Consider the following 21,018-nt stretch of genomic DNA (forward strand, 5'->3'; position numbering starts at 1 on the left):
GGGTTCAGTCAGCCTCCTTGGAGAAACTGTGTGAGAGTATATGCGTGCATGGGAGTGTGTTCAAGTAAAGGTGTGTTTGTGTAGCCTTAGGGGAGGAAGGCATTTGCTCCTTAACAGTAGAGCATCGTGATACCCCAGGATCCTGAGTTTTTGTGGGAAATAGGCCTTGTCAAGGAGTAGGAGGGCACCAAGTTTTCATTGTTTCTGAATATCCCTGGAGCCAGGCTTGTAATCTGTGTGCATCGCTGGCTCTGTAAAGGACTCTGTTTTGGGTCTTTTTAAGTGCTGTGACCTCAGCTAAGGGTCTTTTCGTCCTCTCCACCCCTTCTCACTAGGTGAATCTCTGTTGAGGGGTGGAGAGGGGTCTCCACGTTCATTCTGAGCTAGTCTTTTTTTTTCTCATCAGATTGCCTAGGCTATGTACATCCTGCCTCTCTTACTCTCTAAGTAGATGCAAGCACACGTGGGCAACTGAGGCAGTTCTGAAGGGCTCCATCGCACACTTTTCCTTCCTACTGAAGGGACTTTGCTGCCCTCACCCTCTAACCTTTGAGGTCAGAAACAAGGAGGAAAGACCCTGTATTGGTCCCCAGTGTCTATTGAGGCAGACCTATAGCAGATACGATGTTCAGGCCCCACGGCCATGGGTGAGCTTGCTCCAGTCCTGACTGTTAGAAGCAGACTATAAGGAAACCTATTGTAAGATCCAAGCCCAGCCTCTTTTCTGATCTGCTTGAGAAATGGGTGTCAGCATTTACTAGTTTGCTTGTCTTCCACTTGTGCCAGGAAATGTTTATTTGCCTCTAATTGGCCCTAAGAGACCACAGGGAGGTTAAGGCTCACTAAGGGATTGGCTGAGGATATGTAAAGCGAAGGCAGTGAGGAACAGTTGGGAGTTTGTTGTTGTTGTTGGATTGAATTTCCTTTTTTTTTTTAAGTTTCTCACCACAACTTGAGCCAGGACAACAGGTCCAGTGGCCATAGTGATGAGTTTAAGGACTGCAGCTACCATGGAAGGACTGGCACCTGTGGAAATGTGAAGCTGCTACTATAATAGCTTGTGAAGCTTTGTCCAGCTTTGGTTAGACTCTGCAAGACCAAATTGGACCTGCCTTTCCTGTTTATTAGAAGAAGGGCCATTTTCTTTTCAATTTCCAGGGTGTCTTAAGATCCAAGTTCCTCACATTGGGAGAAAATACTAAGGTCTATGTTTTTCTTCCTTGTGGAGTTGAACCTGACATTATCTGGGTCTCCCACATGTTGCATAAGAGCATAAATGAGGCTTCGGCCTCCTTGCCTGCACTCCAGAGGAGAGGTGACCATATCTTCTTGAGCCTCTGCTATTTACAGGCTCTACCCTTCCAAGCTCCTCTCCATCTAGTTAACCATGTATTACCAGTGGGCCACACAGTATGTGGGGGCCTGAGAGAACCATTCTGGAGAAACCAGGGAAACTGGGAGCCTAGGAGTTGACCATCCTTGGTTTCATCCCTCCCCTGGCTCTTCTTCCTCTACAGGCCATAATTTCCCTGGTGCCGGCTTCTTTTTCTCTGGGGGCATCCTCATCCCTGGGCTTTCTGCTGCAGGTTGCCTGTGCCAGCTTCCATTAGGCCACTGGCACTGCCAGTGTGGTCTTTGGAAGCCCTAAGCTAAAGAAGTGAGGGCAGAATCTGGCTTCCCCAAAGCTCTAGGGCACCATTCTTAAGGGAGAAAGTCTGCAGATACTAGAGTCGAATTCCATTACTTTCAAGACTGGAAAGTTAAACTTGCCAGAACTATCATCTTCCCAGTCTAAGCACCCATGGCCCTGGGACAAGCCTTTTCAAGAAGTGGTTCATTTTGCTTTACACAATAGATCTGTTCCAACAGTTCTGTGTAAACCAAATGCTATTTTTCCATGCATTTGGACTGCTAACCATTTAAAAGCAGCCTATGATTGCTTCTTTTGTAAAGCAAGCAACCTCCTCCCTCTACTTCAGCTGTTTTGACTATTTGGATTTTCACATATTGGGCTTACCCAGAGTGGAGCACACCTCCACAGGGCTTGTGGTTGACACTGGGTAGCCATCTGCATCTGTGCTGTGTGTGTGGTGTGGCTGACCAGTAGGTGAGTATTCCTGCGTGTGTGAGTGAAGCCACTCCCAGGCTGGTGCTCTCCTCCTGTGCCCGGTAACTGCCCAGTGGCAGCTCCAGCTGCCCTTCACTCCCACCTGCTGCCAAAGTCCCTGTGCTAACGGGATTACAATTACAAAAAGTGGAAAAAAAAATTTCGTAAACTTTGTTTTATATTAAAAAAAAAGAAAAAAAAAAAACAAACCCTAAGTCTGTGTGTGTTAAACATGAGGTCCTGCCTCTGTGACTGTGTTTGAAAAAATAAAGTTTTATTAGAATAATCCATTTTCCCAAGCAACCTTGTGTACTACAGTGTCTTCTTCCCTTCCCACAGGAAGGGCAAGGAGGAAGCAGGGAGATGGCTGCCTAACTCTTCCCAGCCCCTTCTATAACATGGTTGGACCCTGGCCCTTCACAGGCCACAACAGATCAATTCTTAATGGCCCAAACTTCTGTTAAGGCCTTGGTTATTTCTGGCAGTTTGTTTTGTTGTGTTTCCCTGATACTTGTACCTGTCTTCTCTTCGTACTTTCTTTCTCACTTCCATCAAGTTAAAGTTAAGTATTAATACATTCCAGGCCTTTGAGAAATGCTTCATGGTGCAGTCAGGAATTTGTCTAGATTGGTTTGTAGGCTTTGGGAAGTGGTGAGAAGGCAGAGTGGTAGACTTAACCAGGAATCTTTCCCTTTCTTAAGGGTTTTCATGTTAGGTCCTGAAGAGAAAGAGATTTTGTCCTCCGAATTCAGATTCCAAAGACAATTTCTCCATCCTAAAAATACTGCTGTTAGGAAGTAATCCTAGCAGCAAAGCTTCTCTTTTGTCCTAAGAGAAGGTATTTTTCTCTAATGCTTTAATTTGGAATGTTCATTTGCTGAAAGAAGCTGTGTGGCTCACTCTCAGTGTCTTTAGACCTTTCTCTTCCACCCTTTCTTCTCCCTATGTTAGCATTTTTCCAATGTGTGTGAGTGAAGCATAGTTGCTTAGAGATCCAGGCAGGAGCCTCTGTCCCTAAGGCTTAGCCTTTCTTTACCAGTTGTGGTGCTGACTTGCCAGGTGGCAAGGAGAGTTAAGTTGCTTAGCCTACGTCCCAGTTTCCTGTTTCAAACTAGGGGCACTCATTGTTGAATACCAATGAAGTATGCTGGAGGACAGGATTGGATTGACTTCCTGGAACAGAAATCTTTCAGGGTGAAAACACATCCTAGAAAGAGTGAGACTTGTCACCTGCCCTGGAAACAAAAGGGTTTTGGGGAAGCGGTGGTATGTGGTTGAGGATGTTTAGAATTACAGGGTTTTTTTCTGAAAAAAACTTGTTTCATTTCACCTCTGCTAGACAAGAGGTAAAGTTTGAGTATCTAAAGTGATTACTTCCCCCCCACCCTTTTCCTTTCTTTTGAATTATTTTGTTGGGTTTTACTACTGTTGATTTTGTGATGCCGAGTATGACTTTTTCTTCATTCCTGAAGTACCTACTAGTATAGAAAAGAATGTAAACTCCATGAGAGCAGGGGTTTTGTTTTATTCACTGTTGTGTCCCCAATACTGTGAAAAGATTCTGGCATATAAAAAGTGCCTGGTGTATTTGTTGAATGAATTTCCTATCTCTGCCTTTCCCATTCCTGAGCTTAGGCACATTTCTAGCTTTGGTACTGGGAGAAGCCAGCCTTAGACCCTGGGGTTGTAATTAAGAGTTCCACCTGAGAAAAAGTCCCAGCAGTGAATTTTGATAGGAAGGCTGCAGAGGTGCTAAGTAAGTCCTGTGTGGGGAATCGGCCTTGTTCCTCTTCTACCAACTACAATTTGTACTTTTAAGAGGAGTCTCTCGGCCCAAATGTTCTGAATCATGCCTCAGGGAGATAAAAGTTCCAAGGAACAGGAAGAGAAAAAGTCTAAGTAAATGTTTCTTTGGTTCTAGAATGACTTCCTAAACGTTTTGTACTTTTATTAATGTCAGTAGTTGGTGGCCCCCAGCCTTTGCTACAAGAAAAGTAGGTCAAGGGTATAGATAGGTTGTGGACAGGGGATAATTTGGTAGTCACCTTGGAGAATGAACCAGCTACTGCCAGCAAATCAGTGAAAGAAATTACCACTTTAAGAGTAATAATCATGGATTGTTGTTGTTGTTATGTGCTATTGAGTCAGACCTGGCTCATAGCGACCCCTCCTTGGGTTTCCGAGGTGGTATCACTACAGAAGTAGATTGCACAACCTTCCTTCCAAGGAGTGGCTGGTAGGTTTGAACCACCAGCCTTCTGGTTAGTAGTCAAGTGCCTTAGGCACTATGCTACCAGCGCTCCCTATGGATTATCAGTAGGCCCTTTATCTTTCTGGTTTGTATTTGCTTCCATATATATTCTGTCTCTGCATCTGTGAAACCATGGAAACTGTACTAGTCTCTCTGACATTACTAAAGTTAAATGAGGTTGTTCATTGCTTGGTGGTTGAGCCAGGACCACCATAGTAATCCAACCAAAAATCTGAGCATCTTCCTTTCTCTACAGCCTATTTTTCTAGTAACTCAGCAGGAGCTATCAATCTACATCTGTACCAAATAAATTCAAACAGGAGTGAAGGGGTTTTCTTTGCCCCTAACTGTACTGTTTCCTTGGTAAGATGTGATGCTACTGAACCAGAGAAGAGAATTCCTTTATGACTGGTCTCTTTCCACTTCCCCTTGAAGTGGAAACTTGAGTTGAGAAACACTTGGGCTTAATAACATTAGCAGATTAGGAAGAGGAAGTTCCATGGATTTAAGGCAAAAAAGAAGATGTTGGCACATTGGCCTTCAGCCAATGGAAAGTGTCTTCACATCCAATGGAGGTAACACATTGGCCAATGGGAAAGGAACCCTTGCGATATTTATTGGCAGTATAGAATGTGACTACAACAGTGGGCTCAAAGTGGCTTCAAAGTGAAGATGGTGCAGAACCAAGCAACGTTTTGTTCTGCTCTACATCGAGTCACTATGAGTCAGAACTGACTCAACAGCAGCTAACAACAACAGCAATATAGAAGAGTTCCTGGATAGTGCAAATAGTTAATATACTTGGCTGATAACTGAAAGGTTGGAAGTTCAAGTCTACCCAGAAGCACCTTGGAAGAAAGACCTGGTGATCTGCTTCCAAAACATCAGTCATTGAAAACCCTTTGGGGCATAGTTCTACTCTGACACACATGGGGTCACCATGAGTTTGAATCATCTTCAGGGCAACTAGTTTGAGTTACAGAATGGAATGGAATGTTAGTTATGGGCCAATTGGAAGGGAGATATTTTATCCCATGGGCCAATGAGGTGAAAGTAATCTAAAAGATGATAGGAAGGGTACCTTATATTTTCAGGATAGGAAATCAAGGGGATATGGGGCACTTCTTAGCTCAAAACATCCACCCCATAGGTATCTTGCCCCAATATACATAAACGTCTTTGGTGTCTAAGAAGGGTAAGCTAAAACCTTCTCAGATAGAGGACCCTTCTGAAGGAAGGTTGGGACCAAGATGGTGCCAAGGGGACTGGAGGACCCGCCCACCTCCCCACCCCCGGCCTAACCTGCAATTCCCCTCCCGGCCGCAGGGGGCACTGCAGGCCCCGGGGAGATTGGGGCGGAGCGCTACGAGGGGCCCGGAGCTGCCGCCCCGCTCCAGAGCGCGGGGGGCGCTGTGCGGGGCCCAGGCTGCGGCTCCGCTCCCGGCCACGGGGGGCGCTGCGCGGCGCCGGTGGTTGGTGGTGGCTGTTGGGGGGGGTGGGGGGGAGCCGCGGCCGCGGGTGGTGCGGAGGGAGGCCTTGCGGGCGGATTGGGCGCTTGGCGGCGGAGGTGGTGGGAGGCGGTGGGCTGGAGTGCGGGTCCGAGCGGCCCTGGCGATGGCGGACGCGGCTGCCTCCCCGGTGGGCAAGCGGCTGCTGCTTCTGTTCGCGGACACCACGGCCTCAGCCTCGGCCTCGGTACCCGCGGCGGCGGCAGCGGCGGCGGCAGCAGGCGGAGATCCGGGGCCTGCGCTGCGCACTCGGGCCTGGCGGGCCGGCACGGTGCGGGCCATGAGCGGGGCGGTGCCCCAGGACCTAGCGGTGAGTGGCGGCCGAGTCGGGCACTCGAGGCCGGGGCTGAGGGGCCTGCGGGCGGCCTCCCCGGGGGCCTTTGTGAGGGGGCGGTGGGGTGGGGGTGCCCCAGTTTCGCGCCCCCCGATCTCCTCAGCGCCCCCCGCCGGCCCCTAGGCACACAGAGCTCTGGCTGGCATGGCTTCCGCGTCGAGGTGCGCGTCCCGGTTCTCCCGGGGGGCAGCCGGGGCGCCTGGAGTTGCTGCTTCCAGCCGGCAGGCCCCGCCTCCTGGGCGACCCCTTTCTCTGCGTCCCCCCCAAACACGCGTTCGGAGCAGACCCCGAACCCTGGGCTCCTGGGCCCCTGGGTTCGGCTCGTGCTGTCGCTGTCTCCTGGAAGACGCAGACCTATGGTCTTCAGCCTCTTTAGGGAGACCTGTTCCCGTCCTCCCGGAGCCCTGAATGGGGCGGGAATGTGGGCAGTTGTGGGAGGCACAGGCTGCAGTTAAAGCTGCTTGGGGCTGCTCTGGCAGTTACTTCCTCCTTTCCTGAGCTGTGCTAGGTCTGCAGTCTCCAGAAAGGCTAGCTCTTGAGACTCTTGGACTCTTTGCGCTTCTGGGTGACAGGAGCTGCAGTTGTGGCTGTTTTTGATAAGTTTAAGATTTGTATTGTCAGCCGAATAGGGCTGCTGGGTGCTTCTTTTTTGCTCCCAGCTCGGCTCCTCTCCTCCAGCCTTAGGAGAGGTTTGTTTTTGAAACTTTGTGTTGGAGCTTGGCTGCTTTTGAATACATGACTTGGTGTATTATGTGATTAAAGTTGTTTAGTAGTTGTATAACTTGCATTCAAGATCATGATGAGTTATTTTGTTAACGTGGCGGCTAAGTACTGTCTTTGAGCTTCTGTAAGCCTCTTTATTTCCTCATTTTGGTAGCGGCCCTAGCTTCTCTGGTGAGATAAAGCTGAAAAATAGGAATATTCTTTTGGAATGTCATAGATCATCAGGCAGAAGTTATATTTTCTTGATGAACTTGCTAGTGCAGATATTTTGTTCATTGTAAACTTGAATACCTTTTGTGAGATTTGGAAGTACTATCGTAGGTTTCTTATACTCATTTTTCTACCTATTTATTAGTATTGTTAGAGTTTATTTTCTTCCACCCTGGATAGGCGAGCTTTATGGTTGTTTCGCTTGTGGCTGTCCTTAGGCCTCAGCTTTGCTTCTGCTATTTGAGTTCATTTGCTTTGATCTCTCTCCATACTCTGTAAGAAACGCTGCTAACACGTTTATGAGGCCTCAGTGGGGCGAATTTTTAAAAAGATACAGGGGGTAGACATGATGATTAAGAAGGGGGTTTAGAGAGTAAATTTCTCCGCACTCTTTTCATAAAATGGCTTTCTTGGCTGCAGTGGGCTAGAGGTGTCCCTCACAGATTCACTGTTAACCCCTTGGCTGCAAAACATACTTAAGATCCACTATTGTATGCAAACATTGACCTACCGCCTAGTTTGCCCTAGGTTTTCAGTCTGGATTTTGTTTTCTTGTTCTTCCAACGGTGGTTTTCTCCATCACATGAATTGCTAATGATCTCTGCACCTGAAATGGCTACACATTCACTTAGTTTCCTGTATTCCCTAGGGGCAGAGGTTTTCGAAGTTGACTGAAATGCTGGATACCTATTATTCTAAATATTGAATATTTTGCCATTAGGACCATGGAGTTGGGTTTTCAAACCAAGTAAAAAGTTGCAGTGATTCTTGGAAATTAAAGCAAGATGTGCCTTACCACTGAGTTGAGGTCTTACATGAAGTTGTAGGCATATAGAAGTAAAAGTAGGTTTGGGTTTTGAGAATATATTTATGCTTGTCTTGTATGTATATGGAAGGATACAGATGGAAAAATAAAACAAAATTCAGAGCCTTTAGAATAAATGTTTTACCAGCTTGCAAAATTGTTAAAGAATAGCTGTTACTATAATGAGGTTCTATTAATGACAATGACTAGTATAGAATCAGAGCTAGGCGTTTTGTTTTCCTTTTTCATTAAAGAGATTTCCTTTGGACCCTGGGCATGTGGGCCTTTCCAATTTGCACCACACACTGTAGTAAACACATCCGTCCTCCAATCAAAAGTGCTCTTCCTGTACTCAGGGGTGGAGTTTGCAAGCAGCCAGCCTATGATTGGGCAGATTTTCATTCAGTTATGTGTAAGATGTTTTCAAGCGTGCTTGGTTTTGAGTAATGCATAGCAGGGCGCCCCCTGTTAAGGATGAGTAATCGAGGGAATGAATGAGTTTCTGAAATGATTGCAAACACACTTCTCAATTTTAGACTTCATTAATACCCTCTTTCTAAATATGTTTTGATCCAGAAATCTTTCAAAAGATAGTACTGATCTATTTAATGAACTCTTTTTTGGAAAACAATAGCAAAGCCTTGTGCTGCCTTAAGAGGAAATATGAAAAAATGGAAAGTCCAGGATCCTACTGATGGGGAGTTTTGTTGACAAGGGTATGATAGATGGGCATCGCCACCATCAAAGCTACACTGACAAGGAACTACTGAGATTTTTAGCTGAAAAAGAAAAACAACTCACCCCCCCCCCTTTTTTTCCCCTCATGGAATTGTTGCTTTATTTCTGTTTCAAAATAGGCCTTTTATGTTAAAAAATGTTTGTGGCCAAATTAGTTTAATGGATTTTTATGCATGTATTTTCTGACTCTTCTTTCTTAACCTGACTCTTTGTGTTCTTATCTCATTATTGGCCCATATAAGTTGCAAAAAACTTGGGACATGCACATATGTAGGTATGGTAGATAAACACACACAAATAAGAAAATGCAAAGAAGTTTCTTTCTTTTTTGGTTGTGAAAGCATAACTTGTATTTTGCAGAATGTCAACCAGCCAGAAGTATTCAGAGAAAAAGCCAATAATCTCTACCCTAACCTTCACTAACTTCCCCAAGGAAGGGTAAATTATCTTTGCTCATCTTTCTTAATGCTGGTACAAAAAATTATATACCTCTGTGTGTGTGTGTGTGTGTGTGTGTATTCATCCATATACAGAGTTGAGGCTTTTTTTTTTTTTGCAAATGATATACTGCACATTACTGTGCAGCCTGATTTTAAAAATTACTATTTAACACATCAGGGGCATTAATATCTGTAGATCTCACTCATTCTTTTTTTTTCCTAGCTACATTGTATTCCATAGAATAGATGTACCGTATTCAATCATTCCCTCTTTTGATGGACATTCAAGTTACTTAAAGTTGTTTTTTTGGCAGTACAAACAATGCTGTAGTAAATGTACTTGTACATATATCTTCATATAATCATGGTTTTATTTCTGTAGTTTAGCTATACAGGAGTGGAATTGTTAGGTTAAAGAGTATATGTTTTTTTTTTTTTTTATTAGGTAATGCCAAGTTATTTTCCCATAAGATTGTAACATTTTATATTCCCATCAACAGTGCCTGTAATGCATATCACTCTTGCCATTCAGGGCATCATCAGCCTTTCTCATTTTTGCCAGTATGATGGGTCACTACCAGTCTTTTTCTGTGTTTATTGGCCTTTTTCATTTCTTTCATGAGTTACCTATGCATATCTTTTGCCTACTAAAAAAAAATGGGAGTTGTTTTATCATGCTGTATAAGTTTTGTGCATATTAGGTAAGACCCTTTGCCTTTTAAGTCTGTCGTAGTAGTTTTATCTCATTTGTTTTTTTTACTTTGTTTATGGCTTCAGGATTTACTTGCTTTAGGAAAATTGCCTCCATCTTGAGCCTGTATAAATATTCTTCTAATTTTCTCTCTAATGTTTTCTTGTATTTATATTTACCTTTAGATCTTTGGCGCATCCAGAATATTTTTGTGTATGGCATGTGAGATGGGGGATCTTTCTTTTTCTGTTGAGTAACCAACTGTGGCAGCACCAGTTTTATTAAATAAACCATCCTTTTCTTGTTTATGGTAGAATTAGGTAATGCTTTTAGTAGCATCAGTTTGTTTTGAATGTGTGTCTGCATTATCTCAGCTATCCAGAAACTTGCAAGAGGAATGAAGGTGTATCTGCCTTATTTTTTTATTCCTTAGTCTTTCATCTGTATGGCGGGGAAAGGTAGACTCTAAAGTACTCCTTTCCTTTGACTCAAGATAATACAGTAATTGTAGCAGTGTTGAGGCTAGTACCAGGTTTCTTCTATCTGAGTCTTCCCAATGGAATGAAAGCAGATCTGCCTTTTTTTTTTTAATCTTCCCCTCTGTACCCAACTTTTCCTCACTTTCGGGGTGGGTGGACTCTAAAATACCTGTCTACTTTATCTGTAGATAATGTAATAATTATAGTAGTGTCTAAGATAGTACCGTGTTTTTAACATAACAATCCTTTATTCTCAACCTCTTTTCAAACATAAGAAATGGAGATTTGTGGCTTTTAATGTTCATCCTTAAGTGTTCTTTTCTTATTCCAAAAGTTAAATAAAAATCAATGATATTGTGATATCTTGTGCTTTGTTTATTAAAGTATATAGAATATTTTCTGTGGATTAGTGTATGGTTTAGAGAACTTTAAGTAAAAATGAGATTATACATATTTGACAATAAGAATATATACCATTAATTGTGAGTCCCTTTAAGCATACTTTTCATCTTAACTGTATCACACCAGCGGATCTTCTTTGAAACTCTGATCCATAGTTGAATATTTCAGGCACTGAAGTGCTTCATATAGTTCATTAAAAAAAAAAAAAAAAAAAGTTTGTCTTATTTTGTATGTGTGTATAGTTTTTAATAGTGCTATCTTTATTTGTAGTCTGTATATTTTAGGGCTTTGCTGTATGTCCACCATTGATCACATTACACACTGGCCATTTTGCCTTGTGTCTCTCCCTTTGCTACACAATCAGATTTTTCCTCTTTATTACCATTTGTTTTTAAGGGCCTTGCTTCACTAACTCCCCACCTGCTCATTCCCTCTTTTAGTACTCACTTGCCTGGGTCTCATTCCCAACTTGTTCTGGTTGATTTAATTCACCCTTCACCACCAGACTACCCCACCTGCACTCTAAATGGTGGATAAGTAACATAGAGTTTTCTGTTATCAGTGATATTCTCAACAACAGCTGGGGTGGGTTCCTGTAGGCTTTGCTTCCACAAGGCCTTAGGGGACACAACACCTGTTGTTGCTTCTCACTTTTCCACTGCCTTTGACAGGTTAGTGGTTTTTAAGCCCTCTCACCCCCACCCTTTCATCCCCACTTCCAAACTGTCTTTTACCCTTCTTCTGTAGATGGGCAAAACCTGCCTGATTGTTTAGTAGTGACTTAAGCAAGTAGTGTGGTGACCTCTCTCAGTTTTGCAAGGGCAGAAACTCCATATTTTTAAGTGACTTCAGGGGTAATCAGGCTCTAGGGGACTGATTTCTCACTAACCAAATTCCCTGGTAACTGATGTGGATATCCATATGCAAGGTTATTAATTTACAGTGGGAGATAAACCTCTTTGGAGATCTGCATAGATCCCCCTCCTGGTCTTCTCAGGAGACCAAATTATAGATAAGAAGGATGTTTGGGGGTTGCCTAAAAAATATTTACAGCGATTTATGTAGTGGATATTTACAGCCCTGATTCAGTGATCATCGAACTTTCTTAATATTTTCCAGCCTTTATTGCATTGTTCTTCCTCTATCCTTTGCATTTAAAGTTGCTGTCCATTGAAATCCTGTAAAAGGAGTAGAAAGCCAGCCGGGAGCTCTGGTAGCATAGTGGCTAAGTCACTTGCCTGCTAACCAGATAGCTGGCGGTTCAACCCCACCAGCCACTCCTCCGAAGGAAGGTTGGGCAATCCTACTTCCGTAGTGATACTGCCTCGGAAACCCAAGGAGGGGTCACTATGAGTCGGGGCCGACTCAGTGGCACATAACGACAACAACAACACCTCTCTAAAGCCTTGATCCCTAGTATAAGGTTTGTTTTTTTTTCTCCAGCACTCTGGATATCTCTTTTGTAATGTTTGTGCCAGTCTTTGTTCTTACAAATATATAACAAGATATATACTCTATCTCTCCTGCTAAATTATAAGATCTTTGAGGAAGGAGAACACTTGCATTTTTCTGTTATTATTTTAAAAAACCTCCCTGGCCTCTCTGGCCACCCTGTCTAAAAAGGTAGAATGTTTAGAAACCTATGTTAGGTTAACTTCCACTTCTGATTTACTATGAGATTTCTACTCTATGCCCTCCTGGTATGAGGTGCTTATAATCTTTTAAGCTTTTTCTTTTAGATTTTTTTCAATTGAAAAATGAGATTTCTACTAATTTCTTTGTCTTGATATTATTGGAATGATCAGAATTGACTCAATGGCAGTGGGTTTGGTTTTAGAACCCAAGGTACATTATCCCTTGGGTTTTGTGATTTATCTGGGTTCTGTTGTTTTCTTACAAACATTTGATACTTTGTTTTCTGATTCTGAAGTAATGCATGCCTATTTACATATTAAAATGTAGAAATTATTTTAATAAGAAAATCATACCTGTAATCTCACAACCTATTAGAAACTGCTATTTATGTTTTGAAATATGTTCTTCACAGGATTTTAAAACGAGTAATTGAATTTATACTGTATTTTCAATTTTGAGTTTTCCTTTTTCATTTAATATGGCAATTATCTTCTTTTTTATTATAAACTTTGTATTATAGGTGATTTTAATTTTCTTAGTCCTTTCCTGTATTTTACACAGGTAACATGTTTGCTTTCATAACTGGAAGGAAAGCAATAAATGCTGTGTAAGAAAACTTTATGAATATAGTTTTTATTGACTGGGTAATTTATTTAAATGTTCTTCTTTCATTAAATATTGTTTCAGATTTTAGGGTTTATCCATCACGCTGTGATGAACCTTTTTGTGAATATAGCATTTTCTGTGTTTAGTATTATTTTCTAGGATTATCCCCAGAAGTGGTATTAAGAAAATATAAAAAGTAGACTAATAGAAATATAAAGTGTAAACATACTTAAAAATCAGAAAACTAAACTTGTTGAGTCTGTTCCAACTCACAGTGACCCTATAGGGCTGAGTGGAACTGTTCTAGGGTTTGCAAGGCTGTAAATCTTTACGGAAGCAGACTGCCATATTTTTCTTCCAAAGAGCAGCTGATGGGTTTGAATCACTGACCTCTTGGTTAGCAGCCCAGCACTTAACCACAGCACCACGAGGACTCCTTGAACATATTTAAGGTCTTTGATAGATAGTAAATTTCTTATTTTTTTTTTCTTTCCCCAAGTTATATCAATTTATGTCCAAACTAATTGTATGAATATGCTTAAGGAATGCGTTTATTCAGAGCCTCTGTTCTGCTAGGCGCTTTATCTTTTTACTTCATTTAATCCTACAGACAATTCTGTAAGTTGCTTATTGTCTATTTATAGACAAAGGAAGTGAGCCTCAAAGGGGCTAAAGTAAGTATCTTACTCTCTGCTACATAGCTGAGAAATAGTGGGGAGAGTTGAGATGCAAATCTAGATCTTTGTATATGGCCCCCAAAATCACTATATATGCTTGAATTTTGATGTTAGAATGTATTTTAAAAATGGGGATAACTGTTGGAAAGCTTTCTCTTGAAAATTAAAGGAACTATAGGTAGAAAATTGTTTGAAAACAGCAGTATTCTAGACATGTGTTGGTCCCCATCTTGATTGTCAAGATACCTCACAATTTTGTAAAGTCATTTGGAATTGAGTTCACATTGCATTTAGAAAGTAGGTAGGGAAATTGGAAATGAAAAGTTAAGAACCTTGGAATTAAGTTTTCCTTTCTTTTACCCCCTCATGATTGTCACTATATCCTGGGTTTTTTGTTTGTTTGTTTTGTTTTTTAAATGTGATTTGGGTGAAAGTTTACAGAGCAAATTCATTTTCCATTCAGCAGTTCATACACATTTTGCCTCATGACATTGACTGTAATTCCCCACAATGTAACAGCGCTCTTCCCACTTCCTTCCCATAGTTAACTCTTCCTTGTGTCCTCACCTCCCGTGCACTCCCGCCCCCCATCTCCCTGTGCAAACACTTCTGTTCTCCCATGATTGATCACTCCAAGGAGTGTATCTACCTGATGTAAATGTTCACCCCATATGCCTGTCAGTTGTTTGGCTGGAAGCTGTAGGAGTGAGTTCAATTCCAGACCTGAAGGGTAACTAGGGGCCATAGCCTCAGGGGTGTCACCAGGCTCTATCAGATCAGCAAACCTGGTCTTTTTTTTTATGATTTTGAGTTTTGTTCCACATTGTTTTCCTACTCTATTCCAGATCTCCTGCTCCGATCTCCCTGGAGTGGTTGGCAGTGGTAGTTGGGCACCATCTAGTTCTTCTGGTCTCACGGTCATATAGGCTGAGGATTGCATGGTCTACCAGTCTCTTGGATAAATTGTTGCCATGTGTCTTTGGTTTTCTTTATTCTTCTTTGCTCTGGACAAGGAGAGACCCATTGTTGCCTCTAGATGGTTGCTTACAAACTTTTAAGACCCCAGTCACTACTTACCAAAGGAGGATGTGTTGTTGTTATGTGCCATTGAGTCATCTCTGACTCATAGCAACCCCTTGGGTTTCTGAGGCAGTATCACTACGGAAATAGATTGCCCAGTCTTCCTTCCGAGAAGTGGCTGGTGGGTTTGAACCGCAAACCTTCTGGTTAGCAGTCAAGTGCCTTAGGCACTATGGCACCAGAATTCCCAAAGGAGGATGTAGAACAATGTTTTTGTGTAGTATGGTATGCCAGTTGAGTTTGATGTCCGCTACAACCTTGGTCCCGAGCCCCCAGGCCCAACTACTCACTCTCTCAGGGTAGCTGGGTGTGGTCAAGAAGCCACCAAAACCTTGCCCCTTGTCACTTCTATATACCTGGTATAGCCTGTTGTTTTTATCTCTAATTTCTCAGATACATTTTCCATTCACACAGTTTTCCTATTGGTTTAGGCTCTGGGTTATTGGTTTGGTTTCCCTGCCTCCAGTTTCTTCCCTCTATAATTTATCTTCCAAGTTGACCCAAAAATTATTTCCTTCTTTTTTGAAAAATATTATTTACATATGTACAAATACATTCTTTTTTAAAAATAAATTTTTACTGATAAAGCTGAAATACTATTAATTTTCCCATATTAGTTTCTCCTCTTCCCTCTCTCCAATTAATTGGAGCTCTTTCCAAGTTAGTCCATTTGGTTATCTCTCATTCTTTTAAACTGCTCTATATTATTCCAGAGTATGAATAAATTATGTTTGTTTAGCCATTTACCTAATTATAAAATACTTTGTAATTTCTATTTTGATTTCCTATTTAAACTGAGTATTTAGAAATTGTTTTCCCCCAAGATAGCATCATCTTTCTAAAACATATTTTACCATGCCACTACCCATGGCCCCCCTTAAAACTATCAGTGGCTCCCTCAGGACTTATAACAGGCAATATAAACTCAGATGCCTCTGGGGACCAGGCTTATGAGAAACAGTTGGGGTGATAGACCAAAGGGTATAGTGGGGATTAAAAGTGGAGAGTTCAGATACTGCCTAAAGATATTCAAATGTACATTTAAAAAGCTGAAAAAATACTAGCTGGCCAAACAAGACACCTTTACCAACAGGGTTCAATTTATCATCCATTAATATGCCGGGCAGAGCCCTTCATAACCTACTTCCTAGCGTCTTCCTCCTCCTCTTGACAGATCCTCAATCTTTATTTTTCTCTTCTTTTGCACCTGTTGGAAAGTCTTTCCGTATCGACTCTGTCAAAAGAATGCAGCTTGTCCTTTAAGACCCAGCTCAGAGGCTACTGCCTTTTCTGTAAAACTGTTCTGATATACCAAAGCAGATGTCTCTCTAGCCTTACATAGCATGTTGTTAAAATCTTTATTATTGCCATTATTACATAGCTCTATAATAATTTCTGTACATCTCTGTTGGTTCATCCAACAGGGTGTGGGTGCCTCTTACCAAATGCTACCTATTCAACTTGATAATCTTGGCCCTGGCAAGTGCCATTGTATATAAGAGGAGTTCTGTGTGTTTTTGTTGAGTAAATGAATGCATGAATAATGTTATTAATCGTAGTAATGCCCTTGAGGAAAGCCAGAATCCAAATTGTTGATAATTACATGACAAACATGAAGCCCTATATTATTCAGATTACTGCCATCTGATTGTATAAAGCTAAAGGTAATTTAATTGATTTTTAAAACTTACTTGACTTGAATGTCACTAAAATGAATGTAAATCATGTTTAGGCCATAAAGAAAATTTTTAAATGAAAGCCAGAGTTTTAACACCAGCTCTCCTAAACTATTGAAATACTTGACATCTAGTCAATGGTTTTGTATCTGTAGTATGTGTAATATTGTTTGCTACTTTTACTTTAATAATAATAATTTTAATAACACTGCCATAGAGTCGATTCTGACTCATAGTGACCCTAGAGGACAGAGTAGAACCGCCCCATAGAGTTTTCCAAGGTTGTACATCTTTACAGAAGCAGACTGCCTCATCTTTCTCCTGTGGAGCAGCTGGTAGGTTCAAATGCTGACCTTTTGGTTAGCAGTGAACTACCTTAACCACTGCACCACCAGAGCTCCTTTTTACTTTAATAGTAGAAATTTAATCAGGCTTTTTTTTAAAAAAAAAAAAGAAAGAAAAAGACTACCTCAAACTATTCAATTCTATTCTGTTCACATTATCAACCTTGCTTGGTCATCTCTGAATCAGTCCAACCACTACCATGGTATATTTTAGTTCATACTCCTCCTCTTATCCTGTATCTGACCACTACCATTTTAAGAGTACACTTTCTATGTATTTTGATATTAAATGGTTTCTTTGCCTTGTACAGGAGCCCTATGGCCCAGTGGTTAAGGCCTTTGGCTGCTAACCAAAAGGTTGGTAGTTTGAACCTACTAGCACTCCATGGAAGAAAGATGAGGCAGCCTGCTTCCATAAAGAATTACAGCTTTAGAAATCCTATGAGACAGGTTCTGTTGTGTCCTATAAGGTGGCTATGAATCGGAATTGACTCATTTGCAGTACATTCTAAGTCCTTCCATTTCTCTAACTAGGTAGTAAGCATCCTGGTAGGACCAGAATTAAACCTTACTACTGTTGGGAGAACAATTTTACATATATCTGTACACATTCCATATTGCTCTCAAAACAAATTCGTATCATTACCTTGGAGCTGTTGCTTGATCCCAAAATGTGTAGTACTATAATTGTTGTCAAGTTCATACATTATTCCCTATCCTTTGCCCAGACAGGTTAGAAGATAATTGCCCTTAAATTAATTGAAATCTTGCTCCCAGATATTTCAGATTTACCCTGATGTTTACAGATCAATGATAAAAAAATTCTTGAGTGTTAACTTTTTAAATGTACAAGTTCTTATGTACTATGAATAAAAATTGTTGCAGCTTTAGCACAATGGCTTATTTTAGTGTTGAGTTCTTGAATTTTAGTTTATGGTCTATATTTATGTATTAGTGTTATTTAGAATTTTATGATTCCTATGTTGATTTTTAAGGAGCTCTGATAGTGTAGTGGTTAAAGCATTTGGCTGCTAACCACAAGGTTTGTGGTTCAAACTCACCAGCTACTCCATGGAAGAAAGATGAGGCAGTCTGCTTCTGTAAAGATTTACAGCCTTGGAAACCCAGTAGGGGGTCACAATGAGTTGGAATTAACTCATTGGCAGTGAGTTTGAGTTTTAGATGTTGATTTTTAGAGTGGTTGACAGCTTTGAACTGTAGCTTGGCACCCAGCCATCAGTCATCATGAAGCTCAGCTTCTGGTTTTCTTAGTGATACCCAGTAGAGTAATCCAGCCTGGGCACTGAGCACACCACACTCCTTTTTATGGCTTGCATGGTCTTGACTGTCCTTCAGCTTTTGCTGCCTTTTGACATCAGTTTATCTTTGTAATGGTACTACTGTAATCCCAGTCTCTGGTTCAGAATCCAAGTCATGTTTTAGTTTTCCTTACTCCACGTCTGGCCAGTCATCAAGGCTTGATGATAGAAGGCTGGTCTCATTGCTCCAGCTTTAGGTCATAAAAGAACCTCTCTGCTGCTTCATCACAACTCTAATGCATCTACACCCACTACCAGCTGATTTTTCCTAAAACCATCTGCTCTGATCATGTCTTGATCCCTGATCAGAAACTTCTTAATGGTAATTGAACATATATACACCTCCCACTGGCAGCAGGTAAAGTCCAAATTTTTTATCTCAGTATTGAAGGCCTTCCATATCGACCCCTAATCTTTTTATAGGCACATTTCCCACTGTTTCTCCACTGTGTGCTATAGTTTCTTATCATCCTAGAACTTAACTGGGACTTTTGTTGGCCTCAGCTCCTACCAGTCCCTCTGAACCCTTTAAATAATCCCTTTTGCCTCTAAATGTCCACTATACTTTATTTCTATTTCTTGTATGGCATATTATTGCCCAAATGGTGTTTTACAACTGATCAAAGTACTTTTGTATCCATTAGCTTATATAATTTTCACAATTACTCTGTGAAGTGTGACTTACCACAAAGGAGAAAACCAGACTTGAGGAGGGAAAAGTGACTTCCCCAAGGTATTGGTGGTTGTTTTTTATTTGTGATTTGGGTGAAAGTTTACAGACAGCAAATTGGGTTTTCATTCAACAATTCAGACATTTTGTTTTGTGACATTGATTGCAGTACTCACTGTGTAACAATACTTTTCCCATTTTGTCCTTATTTCCTATCTCTCTTGCCTTCTGAACTTTGTTGTTGTTGTTATGTGCTGTCGAGTCGGACCCAACTCATAGCGACCCCTCCTTGGGTTTCCGAGGCAGTATCACTACGGAAGTAGATTGCCCCATCTTCCTTCTGAGGAGTGGCTGGTGGGTTTGAACCGCCAACTTTCTGGTTAGCAGTCAAGTGCCTTAGGCACTATGTTACCAGAGCTCCTTTCTGAACTTTATACCTGGGCAAATGTTACCCTTTTGATCTTGTATAGTTGATTGTTCTAATATGTGCATACCTCCCAGATGTTATTGTTCACCTTATAGGCATGTCCGTCATCTGGCTGAAAGTTGAGCCATGGGAGTCAGTTCAGTATTTAAATGCCATAGTCTTGGGATCCACCAGTGTCCATCTGACCAATAAGCCTGGTCTTGTTTATTACTTTGAGCTTTTTCCACATTTTTCTTCTATTCTATCCAGGACCTCCTATTATGATCCCATTCAGAGCAATCAGCAGTAGTACCCAGGTACCACTAATCATCTCAGGGCCCTTTGGACTAATTGTTTCCTTGGCCTTTGATTTTCTTCACTCGTCCTTATTCCTGATACAGACCACTAGTTGCACCTTAGATGGTGCTCCACCACTCATCTGTCAGTGTGTTGTACTGTGGTGGCTTGCATGTTGCTGTGAAGCAGGAGGCTGTGCCATTGGTATTTCAAATACCAGCAGGTCACCCAGGGTGACAGGTTTCAGCAGAGCTTCCAGACTAAGACAGACTGGGAAGAAGGACTGGACCATCCACTTCTGAAAGAATTGGCCAGCAAAAACCTTATGAATAGCAGTGAAATATGTTTCTAATATATTACCGGAAAACTTTATGAAGAGCTGTGAAACATTGTCTGATAAGTGCCAGAAGATGAACCCCTCTGGTTGGAAGGCACTCAGAATTGGGGAAGAGCTGCCTCCTCAAAATAGAGTTGACCTTAATGACACAGATGGAGTAAGGCTTTTAGGACCTTCATTTGCTGATGGGGCACTACTCAAAATGGGAAGAAACAGCTGCAAACATTCATTAATTATGGGAATGTGGAATGAACAAAGTATGAACCTAGGAAAATTGGGAGTTGTCAGAAATGAAATGAAATACAGAAAGATCAATATCCTAGGCATTACTGAGGTGAAATGGACTGGTATTGGTCATTTTGAATCGGACAGTCATATGAAGTCACATTCATCATTTGACAGAACATTTCAAGCTCTATCCTGAAGTACAATGCTGTCAGTGTTAGGAGAATGTCCATATGCCTAAACAAAGACCAGTTAATACGACTATTATGCAAATTTACACACCAACCACCAAAGCAAAAGATGAAGAAATTGAAGATTTTTACCAACTTCTGCAGTCTCTGAAATTGACTGAACAGGCAATCAAGAGATATTGATTATTGCTAGTGATTGGAATTCAAAAGTTGGAAACAAAGAAGAAGCATTGGTAGTTGGAGAAAATACGGCCTTGGTGATAGAAATGATGCTGGAGATCACATGATAGAATTTTAAAAGACCAGCTACTTGCTCATTGCAAATACCTTTTTCAGTAACATAAACAGTGACTATACACGTGGAGCTCACCAGATGGAATACGCAGAAATCAGATTAACTATATCTTTGCGAAGAGGCAATGGAGAAGCTCAATATCATCAGTCAGAACAAAGCCAGGAGCTGACTATGGAACAGACCATCAATTACACATATGCAAGTTTAATTTGAAGCTGAAGAAAATTAAAACAAGTCCATGAGAATCAAAATATGACCTTAAGTATATGTCACCTGATTTCAGCTACCCAGAAGGACCAAGTAGTTGAACCTGTGGGCTTGGGACCATAGTCACAGGGGACATCAAGCTCAATTGGCACAACATACTACACAAAACATTGTTCCACCTCCTACTACGGTGCGTAGCGACTGGAATCTTAAAAACTTGCAAGCTGCCATTTAGATGCAATGATGGGTCTCTCCTCATCTTTTTTTTTTTTTTTTTTTAGGATTTGGGTGAAGATTTACAGAGTAAATTCACTTTTCATACAGCAGTTCACATATACTTTGTCTCATGTCATTGACCAAAATTT

General features: G+C 41.4%; 1 protein-coding gene across 1 annotated transcript in view; it reads left to right on the plus strand.

The window, feature by feature from the left end:
• The first annotated feature begins 5,972 nt into the window (after window positions 1–5,972).
• Window positions 5,973–21,018, plus strand: part of KDM3B (lysine demethylase 3B) — a 75,842-nt gene continuing 60,796 nt past the window's right edge. Inside the window, exon 1 of the mRNA XM_007938949.2 lies at window positions 5,973–6,176. Coding sequence (XP_007937140.1) covers window positions 5,973–6,176 — 204 coding nt within the window. The remainder of the gene's footprint in view (window positions 6,177–21,018) is intronic.

This window comes from Orycteropus afer, unplaced genomic scaffold (genome assembly GCF_000298275.1).
Source record: "Orycteropus afer afer isolate SDZICR_OR568_19922 unplaced genomic scaffold, OryAfe1.0 scaffold00056, whole genome shotgun sequence".
NCBI lineage: Eukaryota > Metazoa > Chordata > Mammalia > Tubulidentata > Orycteropodidae > Orycteropus > Orycteropus afer.